This window comes from Corapipo altera, unplaced genomic scaffold (assembly GCF_003945725.1).
Source record: "Corapipo altera isolate COAL_440 unplaced genomic scaffold, ASM394572v1 113, whole genome shotgun sequence".
Lineage (NCBI taxonomy): Eukaryota > Metazoa > Chordata > Aves > Passeriformes > Pipridae > Corapipo > Corapipo altera.
Window position 1 is genome coordinate 11,376,874 of NW_020884895.1, and position 14,696 is coordinate 11,391,569.

Below are 14,696 nucleotides of genomic sequence, written 5' to 3' on the forward strand. Positions count from 1 at the left end.
TTTGTCAGATGGCTGCAACATTAAGTCCATAAGAGCAAGACATGAGACCAAACCTTTTGTCATTTGGTTGCACTTTGAAATATTAATTTCTTAACATGTAGTAGTATAATAGGAAGAAAAAAACAAACTGTATTTATGGACAGCAGTAAGAAATTTGTGTTCTATCCAGACGTTGCTGTAGGCTCTTGGCAATAGAGTTTTACTGCTAATGCTTTGGTAATAGTGCTTTCTTGAATAGCTAAACCCCAAAATCTAGCAGGACAAAGTGCCCCCCATGTTTGTTTAAGGTTGGTGAAGGTGGTTTCTGGCAGTGGCTGTGGGTTCCCTGCTGGGCCGGGCCCTGCAGAACAAAGTGCATTTCCACTTTGCTGAAATGCTGCTCAGGGTAATGTTTTAATTCTCAACATTTCCCTTCTGGTGGTGACTGAAGGGTCCTGCACATCCTAAAGGCCTGGTGGGGAAGCCACACAGCTGTGACTGTTGGGAATGAAATCCAATGAATGCCAACCCCTGGAATACTGGGAAAGGCAGTTAAACTGTGAGCACAGTGTAAGTTCTTGTGAGGGCTTCCCGTGGGAAGGATGCTGAGCCATTCCCCGGTTATTAAGGCCCTGATTGCTGTGGGGATAGATTAGAGCCGAGCTGGAAGGTAGCACTGCCTCATTTGGGGTGGATTAGTGTTTTTGGAGCAGTCAGAGCTGCAGCAGCAGTGGGGTCACTCAGCAGTGAGGAGCAGCGTGCCCAGGTGGAACAGCACCTGCCCCACGGGCGGCATTCCAGGAACAGCCCCACTTCCCAGGGCTCCATGGCCTTCCTCCTGGCTTCAGGGGTCTCCCACGTGCTGGGGAGCGTGGCCACTCCAGAGAAAGTCGAGCTGGCACAGATGGGTTTGTATCTGGTTTGCACTTTGATAGAGAAGCAGCTCCTCCCCCCAAGGAGATGTTTGTGCTGCTGGGAATGATTGTTGTTGCTTGAACTAAAAATTAAACAGTGTGCTGTTTGAATTCAGGTCTGGTCGGCTTCAAATGGTTATTTGGGGAGGGTATTTCAATATTATTAAATCCCATTAAACTACAGGATGTCTGTGGGGATGATTTTAGGCTGTCAGGTTTGCATAACTCTGGAAACAGAAGTGACTGTAATTTTCAGATTTTTTTCACTTAAAGCTCTAAACATCACAGAATCATGGAATGGTTTGGGTTGGAAGGGACCTTAAAGACCATTCATTTCCAACCCCCTGCCATGGGAAGGAACACCTTCCATATACAGTGCATAATGATATTTTTTTATGTAAACTTCCCGATTAATTTTCTTTGATCTTGTAACAAACTACATTGTGTTCTAGTTTAATTTAATTCTCAGGCATTGGGCAAAAAATGCACAGCTAGTCCTTGTGTTAGAAAAATACCATCTAATGGGAGCCATGTCTTGCTTCCTCAAATTTTGATATCCATCTCCATTGAAGAGCTGTTTCATTTGGTCTGTATTCCTGGTTTATCTACAGGATTAGATGTTTTTCTGGAACCAGCTTCCCTATTTCTTAGAGAAAGCCTCCCTGAACTGCTCTTCTGGAGCTTTATTCTGCCCTGCCTCTGCTCAGTACCCTCCCCTGATTCAGATGCTAATGTGCGGTGTCTGCCGAGACTGGAATTAGCATTTTGAGAATAGATTTGAAAAAGACCTTTTTTATTTGCGTTCTTATTTTTTATAAATAGCCTAAAGGAGGATGGGGTGTTTTGTAAATGGTTTGCAGAGCTGAAATCCAGTGGGCCTATGATTGCTGTGGCATTTCCATTACCTCAGTCTGTTCTTTAACGTGGATTCTTTGTTGTCAACACCCCCACGGCAGGGATGATGCAGAGAACTCTCTTACACATTTACTATTCCTTAAAGCTGGAGTTCTGATGCTATTCCCGTGGAACTGGGGAAGTGCAAGCAGAAAAGGTGCTGCTTCCTTGGGCACTAAACTTAATGTAGGTGGTGTTTGAGAAGTGGAGACTTGAGATCCTGGGCAGGAACTGGGTTCCTTCTGCTCTTCTCTGTTTGTGCAAAAAAGCGTTTTGAAATCTATTCCATATAACTTTTTGATTCTGAAGTCTGTCTGAAAGCATGACTCTGAAATGCACCTCTAACAACTACAAATGTGATGTAGAAATGTTTAAGCAACTGATGTGGTGAAGAAGGAACTGGATTGCCTTTGATGTTTTTTTTATTTCCCCCATGATTTTGTTGGCTCTGTTTGAGTGTGGCCCATTTTCTGCCTTTCTTCCACTAAATGAATGTGGTCTTTCCCTTTTGCCTTTGCTGGCTGTCCTAAACAGCATATTAGTGAAAACAGAGTTTGTTTTTTTTTTTCCCTCTCTGACAACTGAACTGATTCTAATAGAGACTTGTTTGAGGATCAGTTGGGTTTGTAAGATTTTACTGATAACTGTTAGTCTTAGGTGCAAAGAAGCAGATTTTCCATGTTGAGTAGCTTGTTGCTAAACCTCTTACAGAGCTAAAGCCCTGTTGCAAGTGATCCCTGTTAGTGAAATGCAGAGGTGCCTGTGCTTGGTGTGCCAGGCTGGTGGAGCAGGTCCCGGTTGTGTATCACACACAGGGTACAGGGAGCCTTCATTTTGGGCTGGGGGACAAGTCTGCTTTGCTTGTTGGGAAGGAATCCAAGGCAAACTTGATCTAAACTCAGTTCCAAAGGGACAGGCTGGGTCTGCCAAGGAAAGCTGTACCTGTAGGTATGGATGTAGGAAGTTTTAGAGACTGATTTTGCTTCTAAGGTTGTCCATCCCTCGTGGTGTAAAGGTTTGACTTCCTGGTACTTTGTGCATCTTCAGTTAGATACAAGTTAAAACTGCCACAGCCAACATGTTTGACTCAAACCCCTGTCCAGATCTTGAGGGGCTTGGCTTGGTATCAACTGTGGTCTGGCATCTATTTCTGGCTTATGTCACTTTTCTCTTCAAGCCTTTCCAAACTCACCTATTGGGTTTGTGTGGTGGTTCAGGCCATGCCATGTATTCATGGACGTTAAAAAAGACACATTTGTTGCACTCATGTGATGCTTTCAGGAGAGTTTGGTTCTGTTCAGCTCAACCTGAATCCTCTCATTCCTCCTTGAAAGACAACTCTGGAAAAATGCTGCTTCTGGTGGAGTTATTCGATGTGGGGTTTGGCTTTGCTGGCTCCCTGTGTGTGAGGGAGCCAGGACAGGTCATTCCAGTGACAGTGGCTGCTCATTCCTTGCCTGACCAATGTTTAGGTGCTGCTCCAGCTGCCTGTGACATGTGTCAGAGGTGTTGGGAGCTGGGAGAATAAATCCCAGCTGTGGCAGAGAGGAGTGGGAGGATGAGCTAGTCTTTGTTGTGATACTGAGGAGCACCGAAGAGAGAAGTGGTGGAGAGAGGAAGAGTGATAAGAAAGGGTGATAAGAAATAAAGACAGACCCAGAGAGTATATTTGGGAGTCAGCCAGAGTGTAAACAAATCACCCAGGAGGTGAATTTGGAGTGATACCAAATGAGGAGAGGCTGAGAATGGATAAAACCAGGAGAAGGTAACTGAAGAGCATGGGTATATATACTGAGATAAGAGGAAATGTTATCTTGATCCTAGTGTTTGGAAGGCTGTAGGAGGGAAGATGTGAGGTGAAATGGAAGTGATGGGTTTATTTTAGTCAAAACAGAAAAACAAAGCCTTACCCTCCGGATGGGATGGGTGGATAAAAGGGAGTCATCACAGCTTGTGCTTGAAGTCTGGTAGCAGGATGGGGAGGGTGTGAATGTGTGTGGGGAGGAGGGATTGTCTGGGTATAATTCTGTGAGCAGCTCTGCCAACATCAAAACCACAAGATATAGAGCCCAAAGAAATGAGGAGTTTGAATGATGATCTCACCAGTCCAAATTCATGGAGTGCTGGGGTTTAAACCTGCAGTACTGTGTACAGTAATAGAAAAAAATTTAAATGAGATAAGCATAAAACAACTATAAAATATTTTCCTCAACATACAGTAAAGTTTTCCTTCCTTCCTTTGTTGTGAAGGTGTTCTGACAGATGAGTTATTCCATTTTCCTGTGTGGAGAAGTTAGTGAAGAAGGAATTGTATGTCTCACAGCACTGACCAGTTTGTCATTAATGATGCAAGTCAAAAATGTTGTGTGCTTGGCAGATGTGTAGGAAGTAAGTCGTGTTATCAGTGGAATTAGATGGCCATTCAACTGACTTTGTTCTGCTCTGCTTCACAGTTGAAAGATGCATGAGTGTCATGCAGTCTGGGACTCAGATGGTTAAACTGAAGAGTGGAACCAAAGGGCTGGTCCGGCTCTTCTACCTGGACGAGCACAGGACCTGCATCCGATGGAGACCCTCCAGGAAGAGCGAGAAGGCAAAAAGTAAACTCCTCTTATTTCTGTTGGTTCCTGGGGCAGTTCGGAATAGAATGTGAATTACAGGGGGATAATTAAAGAAATTATTTTTGATGCTGCTTTTAAATGTGATATTAATAGTTACACAAAAGTCTTCAAGAGTGTCGGCAGAGTTTAGCCACCTAAAAGCTGAGGATTAAGGAAGGCCAGTGTAGTTCAGTCAGATGTGAGCATTTTCCAGAGGTTTGGATGAATTTTGAACAAACCAAAGAGGGCCTTGATAATTATACTGAATTCTTTTCAATGTATGCATCACAAATTTGAATAAACCTGGAGGAGTTTAGGCTGAGGTTTGTTAATCCTAACTGTGATCCTTTTCTTCCGGCATTATTACATCTTGAAGTGACTGTGTAGCATTATTTCTCATGAAGCTGTTCCTGCTGCACTGTCTTAAATTGGAAATGCAAATCAGTGGTTTATTGAATACAATAAAGACTAGAATTCATCAGAACTGTCAGGGAGCCTTGAGATTAAGACCAAGCAACTGGGAAGGCTCCAGGCAGTGGCAGTTGGTGTTTGTAGGCAGGTGGGTGTTGTTGAAGGGCCGTTGGGTGCCGTGGCATCGGGAGCCGGCGTGTCCCAGCACAGCCGTGGGTATCCCGGATTCCTGCTGTGGGGAGCAGGGCTGTGATGGTAACAGTCCCTCTGGAGCCATGCAGGGGTTTTCTGATGGATGGGAGGCACTTGGTGCCCGTCTCCCCATGCTCCCCTTTCTGCCCTCTCAGCCCTGTGGTGTCACAGGCAGTGCTCTGAGCTGTGCTGGGACTGGGCCCAACCAAAGCAAGGAAAACCTGCCAGTCAGAGAGGTCCTTTGGATGTGAAGATGTAATATTAATAAAGTGCAGTGACTCCTAGCCTGAATAATTCAGAACAGTTCAAATCAGAAGCAGGTTGGCTGCCCTCTGAGCACGTCAATCTTTGTTCCCCCTTCTCCCCACAGTTGTCATCGACTCCATTTACAAAGTCACCGAGGGCCGGCAGTCGGAAATCTTCCACCGCCACGCCGAGGGCAGCTTTGACCCCAGCTGCTGCTTCACCATTTACCACGGCAACCACCTGGAGTCCCTGGACCTGATCACCTCCAACCCCGAGGAGGCTCGCACCTGGATCACGGGGCTCAAGTATTTGATGGCCGGGATAAGCGACGAGGACTCGCTCGCCAAGCGCCAGAGGACGCACGACCAGTATCCTTTGATAGCCAGGGCTCCAGCTCCTCATTCCCTATTCCTGGTGTGGTGGTTCTTAGTGACTCCAGTGTAGGGTGTCCTTTCACCTCCTATTAGGTGACCAAAACCCTCCCATTGATCGCAGTGGAAACTTGAGTAACGGCTTTGACACGGACACTTGTATGTGAGATAAAACATGGGCTGAAGTCAGGGGATAGTCTTGCGTTTTCTTAATGAAATTCTTGAAGGGTCAAACCAGTTATTTCTAGTTATCTCAATACATACTGACCCCAGGATGATTTCAGCATTTCTATCATCTTCTGTTTGCCAAGCTGTGCTTTTATTCTTCTGCTGCAACTTGCAAGGTCCCTTGGAAGACACTGGTTTGAGGACAGTACTGACTGAAATCTAGTACAGGTGAAACCCCAACTTTCTGGGATTCTTTCAGTAAACTGACCAGTAACTCCTGACCATCTTCATTTCTCTTGGTGTAAGTCAGATACCTGTGGGCTTCTCAGCCTGCATTGGCTGTCAGGAGCACAAATCTTGAAAGAACCTTGAATATTTGTTGTAGCCCAGTAATGAAAATGAACTTCATGTCCACTGAGTATTTTCTTGATGTGCTCTCTTTCACAACAGTGCTGTTTACTGTTATACACAAAGAACCCCCTAACCAAAAATCCCCAAACCAAGCTGTCTTAATTAAAATTGTAACCTCTCTATTCTTCTGCCTCATGGAAATCTCCAGTGGTCGCTTGTCTCCTTCTGGAGAATATATACACCGTGGGCATTTTTAATTTATGTTTTCAGTGCTAATTCAGATCCACAGTAGGCACAGATCCATTGGGGTTACACTGCATGCTCTGTTGCACATGTCCTCAGATTGCTATATTTAACCACCACTTTCCCAAGCTGTTCATATTTGCTGTATCTTCTCTCCTGGTGAAACATCACTGTGAGTCCTGTTTGCTTTATCAAATGTGGCAGCTGGGAGACTGCTCACAAATGACCCTGTACCAGTTCCAGCCAGTGTAAGGGCTTAGCAAGAGGTGCTGAGGGATCTGTGTGCAAGGAGGGGGTGAAAGGGGCTGGTTGGGCAGTGAAGTTCAAGTAGAATGAAGGGAGAGGTGGAAGAAGATATCAGAGCAAGCCCAGCAACATTTGAGAACTTCAAGAGTACATTCTCAGAGGAGAAACTAGTAGCAGAAATGGGAGTGCAAAGGGGCTGCTGTTGTGAACCGAGATGTAAATAATTGACATAAACCAGCTCTACTTTTAAACGTTTGACTGAAAAGGTAGCAAGGGCAGGGAGGAGGGAAAAGGGTTATTTCCCAGCCCAGAGCTGGGGCAGGACCGTGTTCTCCTGAGCTGGAGTCCTGGCCCTGCCCTGCCCAGTGCTCTGCCTCCCTTCTCTGTGAGGAGCTGTCCTTGACACGTGTGTAGCTGGGTGAAGCAGACCTTTGAGGAGGCCGACAAGAACGGGGATGGGCTGCTGAACATCGAGGAGATCCACCAGCTGATGCACAAGCTCAACGTCAACCTGCCCCGCAGGAAGGTCCGGCAGATGTTCCAGGTCGGTGGCTGGGGGAAGGTTGTGCCACTTCTGGTCTATTCCTGGGCAGATCTAGAGCAGGGTCTGCAGGTTGGGACTTAAAACTCTGTCCTTTCCAGCACCTCAGAGGCTTTTGCCAAGTCTTACCTTTTTGTAGACAAAGGTGCATCAGAACATTGTTTAAGTGACATGAACCACACAGAAGACAATTCATCAATATTAGTCTTTCAGCTGCATCATTGTTTTCATCTCTGTGGACTGAATTGTTCTGTGCTGGCATTGATGGACGATGGAGTTACTCTGTTGCTATTGAAATCTTTTTTCATTTCCTTTATGGAAAATTATTTAATATAAACTGCCATTATGAAAGTAATTAGGGTTTTTTTTTTTTAACAACTTCCTCATACTTAGCCAGAATCAATTTTTTACTTCTGTTCTCTGGAAACAGTTGCCAATTTTCACCAGCCCTTTTGTTTACTGTAGGAAAGGAAAGATAAGCCAAGGACATAAAGGAGAGTAAAAGGAAGTTTTGTTAAGTCTTCCAAACCAGTACCAACCAAAAGCTGGTTCACTGTAAAAGATGAAGAATTTTCCATGGTCAAAAATGCTTTGTTTGTCTGGCATAAAATCCACGTTAGAGATACATCTTTGGAGCATTGAGTTACTCCCCAAAGAGCTGAAGTGTGGAAACTGGTGGGGTTGTGTTGTGGAGATGAATTCAGGTAGTACTTGTTTTCACAAATTATGAATGTCATCTAAGATATGTAGTAGATAAAAATGATTAAAAATCCCATTCAGCACCAGATAGCTGGGAATTATTTTCTTCTCAGCTGACTTGCTGTGATGGGAGTTTGTGGTTTGGATGACAGTGGCACTAATGAGGTGTAATGAAGGGCAGCAGAGGCAGAGTTGTGAAGCCAAGTCCTGAGAGGGAAAAAAAGTGGTTCTGTCTGCACTTCCAAAGTGTGCAGGGATGAAGTAGGGCACTGTTCCTGAGAAGTGGTGGCAGGATGAGGTGCTCTCCAGCTGGAGAGCTTGTATTTGTGTCACTGTAGGGACAAGCCAACGGGTTCAGAGCCAAGGGAGCGTTAGAAGGGCTGCACAGAAAGGGTTCTGACCTGAAATGGGGGGGGAACACTGTTAACAGTACATGACTTGGGAATGGCCAGGGGGTTATAACTGCAGAGGAACCCCCAGTATACAGCTCTGAACAAAGGACATGATTCAGAGGAACAACAGCGCTTTTCATATTTCAGTTTCTCTCCATTATCTGCCACAGCCCAAAACTTACCCAAGTTGTAGCTTCCCTGGAGTTCTTTTTTCATGGAGACCTACTTAGTGCTTGCCTAGAATATATTCTTTGTTTTGAAAATCCAAAGCAATCCTCTTAGGCAGATGTTCACAGGAAAAAGCTTGTATTAGTGTGTGTTAAGTACTGTTTTCTTCCTACCTCTGAGGAGAGACAACAAATCAAGACTGGAGATGTTTGGTGTATATTTTGGTGTGGAGTCTTATTGCTGCTGCAGCCTCGTCCTCTCTGCAGAGTGCTGAGGGGCTGAAAGTGTTGCAGATTAAATTGATGTGTATTTAGAACTGTGATATTGTCCTGAATGTTTTAAAATGTCTCTGTTGTTGGGGAATCCACGGAGTGACATTATTGTGCTCCTTGCTATGTTTTAATCCAGGATAACTGCAGGGTATACAGGAGGGCAGCAGATCAGAGTAAAACCCAGGGTGAGCCTCTTTACAGAGGAAATGAACTCAAAACTAAAGAGGGAAATTAGAGTTTCATAGGGAATCTGTGGCTTTAGTGTAACAACTGTTTTCACCAAAAATCCAATAGATGATGATTTAATTTTGCAGTTGTTTTACCATTAGGATTTGTGTCTGAACAGATCCTGGCAGACTGGAATTTATTACATTTCTGTTGGTGTACACAAGTCCTGTTCTGTTTTATTCCCCAAATTCCCCTGTGTTTACCATGCTTACCTGAGTGCCTGTACCCCTTAGGAAGCAGACACGGATGAGAACCAAGGAACCCTAAACTTTGAAGAATTTTCAGTGTTTTACAAGATGATGTCCTTACGTCGGGATCTCTACTTGCTGCTCCTAAGCTACAGTGACAAGAAGGATCATCTCACTGCTGAGGAACTGGCTCAGTTTCTGAAGGTGGAACAAAAGGTATGGGAATACTTAACATCCATTTATATGTACATGTAAGTACATTCAGGGAAGGGTATTATAGAAAAGTTTAGCTTAAGGCAGAGCATAAAGCATAGATGTGACAGAAAAAAAAAATCTGAAGTCTTTATTGTTTTTCAGAATACTTGTAGAATGAGTTTGAACTTCTTTGGACAATTTTTGCAGTGCCCTGGATAGTGGTATGGAGGGCACTCAGGGGCCTGGAGCAGGAAGAAGAACATGTGAGAGAGGCAGAGGAGCTGACTTTGGGGTGCACAAGGACATTATGAAGCTACTGATGCAGCAGCAAAGCCAGGTTGACTGTCAGGTCTGGCATTCTGCATCCTCTGCCTGCCCCTCCTCAGGCACACGGGGTGGGCAGGGTTGTCTGCTGGGGCTGCTTTGCTCAGCATTACTTCAAAAGCTCTTGGCTGTGTAGTTTAGAAGCACCTTGCCCTGCCTTTGCCTCTCCCACTCCCCAGCATGATCAGCATGAGGGAGACCCACCCTTTAATGTCCCCAGTGCCAACCACGTCCTCGGGTAGGGCAGCATTGCCTCCACAAGCTGATAATGCTCCCAGTCATAATGCAGCTCCCAGTGCCTTCAACCAAACAGCATTTTGGTTTTGCTCCTGTTTGGCTGCTTGGAAATCTGTGGACAGTCTGTCCTGCTCCATCTGCCACTCGTTTGGCAAGACTTTTAAATATTCTGCAGCCTGAGGATAGAACAAAAGCGGGTTGGGTTTTTTGTTAGCTTGCTAAACTGGCTTCTTTTTTTAGGAGAACTCCCTGTTGCCTTCACCCCAGGGCTTGTGAAACAGATTATTTCCACTTAGGTGCAGTTAAATTCAGCTCCTTGCTACTGAAATTGCAATTATATGGCTTCAAATATCAGAGGAGCAGAGAGCAGGCTGGTTTTCTGGGATGACTTCTGCTCCTGCAGTTCTCTTAGTGGCTGTGAGAGAGGAACATCCCTGGATGTCCAGTTGCATCAACGTGCCTGAGTGTTGTCCCTTTGGGAGTGTCCTTCATTACTATACCAGTGTCCTTGTCAGAGCTGGACCTCCCCAGAAGCTGGTGTCCTGCTCCATGACACACTGCTTCCCAAACAGGATCTCCAGGCTCTTCTCATGACACAGCCTGTCTCATTGCTGACTTTGAGGAGTGGGGCTCAGGTGAAATAGGCTTTGCAAAGACCCTCTTCCCTGATAAAGGGCAGCTTTGCAGTTTCTTGCCCCCCTGGACCTGCCTCCTGGAGTGAATGACCCTACTGTGTGCTCTGGTCCTGGGAGCCCTGGGTGGTGCTGCCCCGGGTCCAGTTGCTGTCTGTCCTTCCCTCCTTTCTGCTGCAGCCAGATCACAGCAAGTGCTTTTATTTCAGTCACAGCAGGGGCCTCTCTGACTCCTGTGCTGACAGGTTTTTGCCAGTAAAAGGCTGTTTCAGTGTTCCAGACCTGCTGTGTTTGGCTCTGGTTGTATGAGGGGGAGGCTCCCTGGGCCCTCTCCCACCTGCTGCCTTGCCACGGATGAGTTGCTTTGCAGTCCAGTTTTCCTGTGGCCTGAGACAAAGGACAACCCTCTGAGCTGTGGCCCAGCAGCCTTGGCTGGGCTCCAGGGCAGTGCTGCAGGTTGGGTGATGTCCCTGGAGTGCTCTGAGTGACAGGGACCACGTGGAAATGTCAGTCCCACTGCAGCACCTTGGTACCAAACCACTTCCCTCGGTGGTTTAAAGGGCTGCTGTTTTATGCAGCTCAAAGGAGGCTGGTGGCAAAAATTAATGCCCCTGCTCTTTTTAATTGAACTGCAGAGGAAGTGGTTTTATAACAATTACACCCTCAGAACATGCACATGTAATTATGCAAAGCTCAGTTATTCGGTATGAACCAGTGCCTTTGAGTTAAGCCCGCTTGAGTAAGTTTACTCCTGCACAAATTGTACAGTGTCACAGGAACAACCAGGGATTGGGGAATAGTGAAAACGTGACAACAAGTGGTAGGAAGTGGGGATTAAGAACACTTAATGTTTTGGAACAACTCTACCTCTTGGAAGAAGTTTTAAAAGGATATAATGGGACAGTGTGTGCCAGGGAATATTTTCTGTGTTTGGCTGGGAGCTGGAAGGATGTCAGGACTGAGTAGCCCAAAAGCAAAGGGATAGTATAACAATAGCACTGTTGGTACCTGGACTTTGGAAAGAGGAGCCTGTGGAGCTGGTTCTGATAGCAGACAAGGAAAACAATAGCAGTGATTTCCTCCTCTTTCTCATACTTGTACAGTGAAGATGAGGGATGATGCTGAGCCCTGCTTTCCCTGTGCAAGAGAAATAACAGAGGGAAGGGTGAGGGGGAGAGAGGCTGGAAAAGATCTCCAGGTTTTTCAGCCTGAGTCAGCACGTGGGTGGAACTGCTTCACTTGTCCTCTGTCACTGTCCTTCTGATGGGAACATGTCTGGTTTTTCCCCTCCTCTGGTAATTTTTCATACTTAGGCTGTAGCCTTTGAGGTGTTATGAGATATGGTCAGTCCTGGCACCCACATTCCTTAGGAGGAACTCAGCACTTGGCAGGATCAGGCCCATGGAGAAGACCAATCAAGCTACACCTATATTTCCATACAGCTGAATGCTGGGAATACTGAGCTCCAGGAAACAGTGGAAAGCACAAATTCATCAAAGGCTACAGAGCAGAGTAAATGCAGTGGGTTTGACCATCTGGAAGAGAAGCCCATTAATAAGAGAACAGTTCACAGAGGAGTATTCTTGGATTTAAACAGTAAATACTGGGTAATTTTCATGGTGACTACCCCCATTCCTGCCCTCCCCTGGAGCAGTGATGTTAGCAGAGGGCACTGCGTGTTCCTGTGCTCCCAGCCTGCTCCACAGGCCAGGGATCGAGCTGGTTTGGCAGAGGATGCAGGGCACAAACAGTAAACAGAGCAGTGGTACAAATACCTGCCAAAGGTTGGAGTGCCAGTGTTGTCTGCCTGGGATTTGGTAGTGGAGGAACTGAAACACACCCAGTCAAGGGGGGTGAGAAGGGATGAGATGAGTGATGGAAGATGCTTCTTCCCTTTAATTTTAAAGGAAATATGAGTGTCAACTTGTAAGTGCCCCACAAGTCAGACAGGACCTCAACTGTGGAACTTCAGCTGTGGGCTGGTTGAAGCTGTTAACAAAACTTGTGTTTGTTTCAGAAGAACTGCTGTTTTTCATTTCAGAATTTAATTATTTCTCTCCTAGCCTGTGTATTATAGTGAACTCTCTTGGAAGTAATGAAATCACAGGAGTGGAAAATACATGAAAATGTAATCAAACCCTGCCAAATCTTTTTGCATGTCTAAGAAGGTTATATTAAAGAATAAAACTTCATAGTTCTCGTTTCAGCAGTATTACCAGTACAACTATTAAGGGTGCTAAACAGCTAATTTTCATCTTTAAAATAAAATGGCACAGGTTTTGAGGGGTGGCTACCTCCCATTTCTCCTCCGAGTTAAGAGGCAGGAGGCTTGTGCAGCGCTGACAAAAACAAAAACTTCAAGTCCTTTTCCAGTAGTATTATTAACTGGCCTATTCACTGAACTCAGTGTTTGATCATAAGGTTTTTCCACTGGACCCAGAAATCTAAAGCAGAATTTCACATGCTGGTGACATGATATAAAAAATAAATGCACCCACACTGTTGTTTTTGTGCAGATGAATAATGTGACACCAGAATATTGTCTGGACATCATACAGAAGTTCGAAGTGTCAGAAGAAAACAAGAAGCAAAATGTTCTTGGGATTGAAGGTAAAAGTGTTGATTTCAGGATGAGTTTTGCCTTGATATACTGCAGTGCAATAGAAGTGCTTTAGTGGTGTTTTGGTGCAGCTCCTGATGTTTGACTGGGACAGAACGTCCCATAGATCAAAGTCAGGAGTGTGGGTGGGTTTTTGTGAGCCATGGGGGAGATGTGAGTAGGTGGGGTGAAGCAGCAGCTCATGTTCTCCAGCCATCCATCACAGCCATCCTGCAGCAATGGGTGGGTGCCTGAGGCTGTGTGGGTTTATTGCTCACTGTGTGTGTAAAACACAAGCCATCCCATACCCTGCAGTTTATCTGCAGCCTGCTCCAGTGACAGCCCAGTGTTCATTCTGCCCTGTCTCTGTAGTCTGTGCTCCTGCACAATCCACTGATATATGCTTATGTGAAATAGAATATGGAAAGCTGCACTTTCATTGGGTTTTAATGCCTTACTCACATTGTTTGTGAAAGCAATTATAAATGGTATTATTCAGAATCCAGCTTGGTATCAAATCAAACTCAGAGTTGAGATGAAATAGATTAAATGCCATGGTGTGTTCCTTTGCCCAGAAGGGAACTTTCATGGAGCAGCGTAATGTACATGGTGATTTGGGGTGGGGAGAAGTGAAGTAGGAATCTTCCTCCCATGGTATTTAAGTCCTGAGTATGGCCTCCCTTCAACAAGCTCCTGATGTGACCCAGGGCACTGCACTTAAACTGAAATAAGGAAAGTAAAATGAACAAGCTGTGACACTTAGAAAATATTTCTGCAAGCATCCCTGTTCCTTTTAACCTTGCTGCTGCTGCTTTTATCTCTGAGTTGCTTTTGGGGTTGGCATTGTTTGCACTGTCCTTTGGAAATATTTTACATTTCCTGTTCTTAAAGGAGATATTTTTAAAACTTTTTCTGTTCAATGCTGCTCTGATTTACAAGTATAAACCAGGTACCCTCTTCTCAGATAAATTAGAGTGCAGATGGCTGGGTTAGTGAACTGGCTGTGGTGGCCTCACAGTTCTCCCTTGGGTGGCTGCTGCCCTGTCTCCACTCCATCCTCAGTCAGGGCAGGGCTTGTTCACCGCACGGGAGCGTCAACAAGAAACTCAGGGAGGAAAAAAAGCATTTGCTTCCAAGTTGAGACATCAGATTGGCTCCCATTTCTGCCCTGGGCCCCGTACCCAGTGTCAGATCCCTGACTTTGGGGGCAGGGTGTTCCCTGGCCGTGTCCCCCCCGCGTTTGCCGGTCCCACGTGTGGCACCCGCGGCAGAGCCCTTCCTCTCCTTCCCAGGTTTCACCAACTTCATGCGCAGCCCCGCCTGCGACGTGTTCAACCCCCTGCACTGCCAGGTGCACCAGGACATGGAGCAGCCCCTCTGCAACTACTTCATCGCCTCGTCCCACAACACCTACCTGAGCGGGGACCAGCTGCTCTCCCAGTCCCGGGTGGACATGTACGCGCGCGTGCTGCAGGGCGGCTGCCGCTGCGTCGAGGGTGCGTCTGGGGATGGGCTGGGATGGGCTGGTACCCCTGTGCTGGGGCTGGGCTGGGCTGGGCTGGGACCCCTGTGCTGGGGCTGGGCTGGGCTGGTACCCCTGTGCTGG

At 46.1% G+C, this 14,696-nt stretch overlaps 1 protein-coding gene across 12 annotated transcripts in view; it reads left to right on the plus strand.

The window, feature by feature from the left end:
* PLCH1 (phospholipase C eta 1) overlaps positions 1-14,696 on the plus strand; it is an 83,484-nt gene that overhangs the window by 28,501 nt on the left and 40,287 nt on the right. For all 12 annotated transcript variants that reach the window (XM_027647501.1, XM_027647500.1, XM_027647506.1 and 9 more), the window contains 6 exons: positions 4,241-4,387; positions 5,361-5,604; positions 7,030-7,159; positions 9,149-9,319; positions 13,008-13,101; positions 14,383-14,586. In XM_027647501.1, coding sequence (XP_027503302.1) covers positions 4,241-4,387; positions 5,361-5,604; positions 7,030-7,159; positions 9,149-9,319; positions 13,008-13,101; positions 14,383-14,586 — 990 coding nt within the window. The remainder of the gene's footprint in view (positions 1-4,240; positions 4,388-5,360; positions 5,605-7,029; positions 7,160-9,148; positions 9,320-13,007; positions 13,102-14,382; positions 14,587-14,696) is intronic.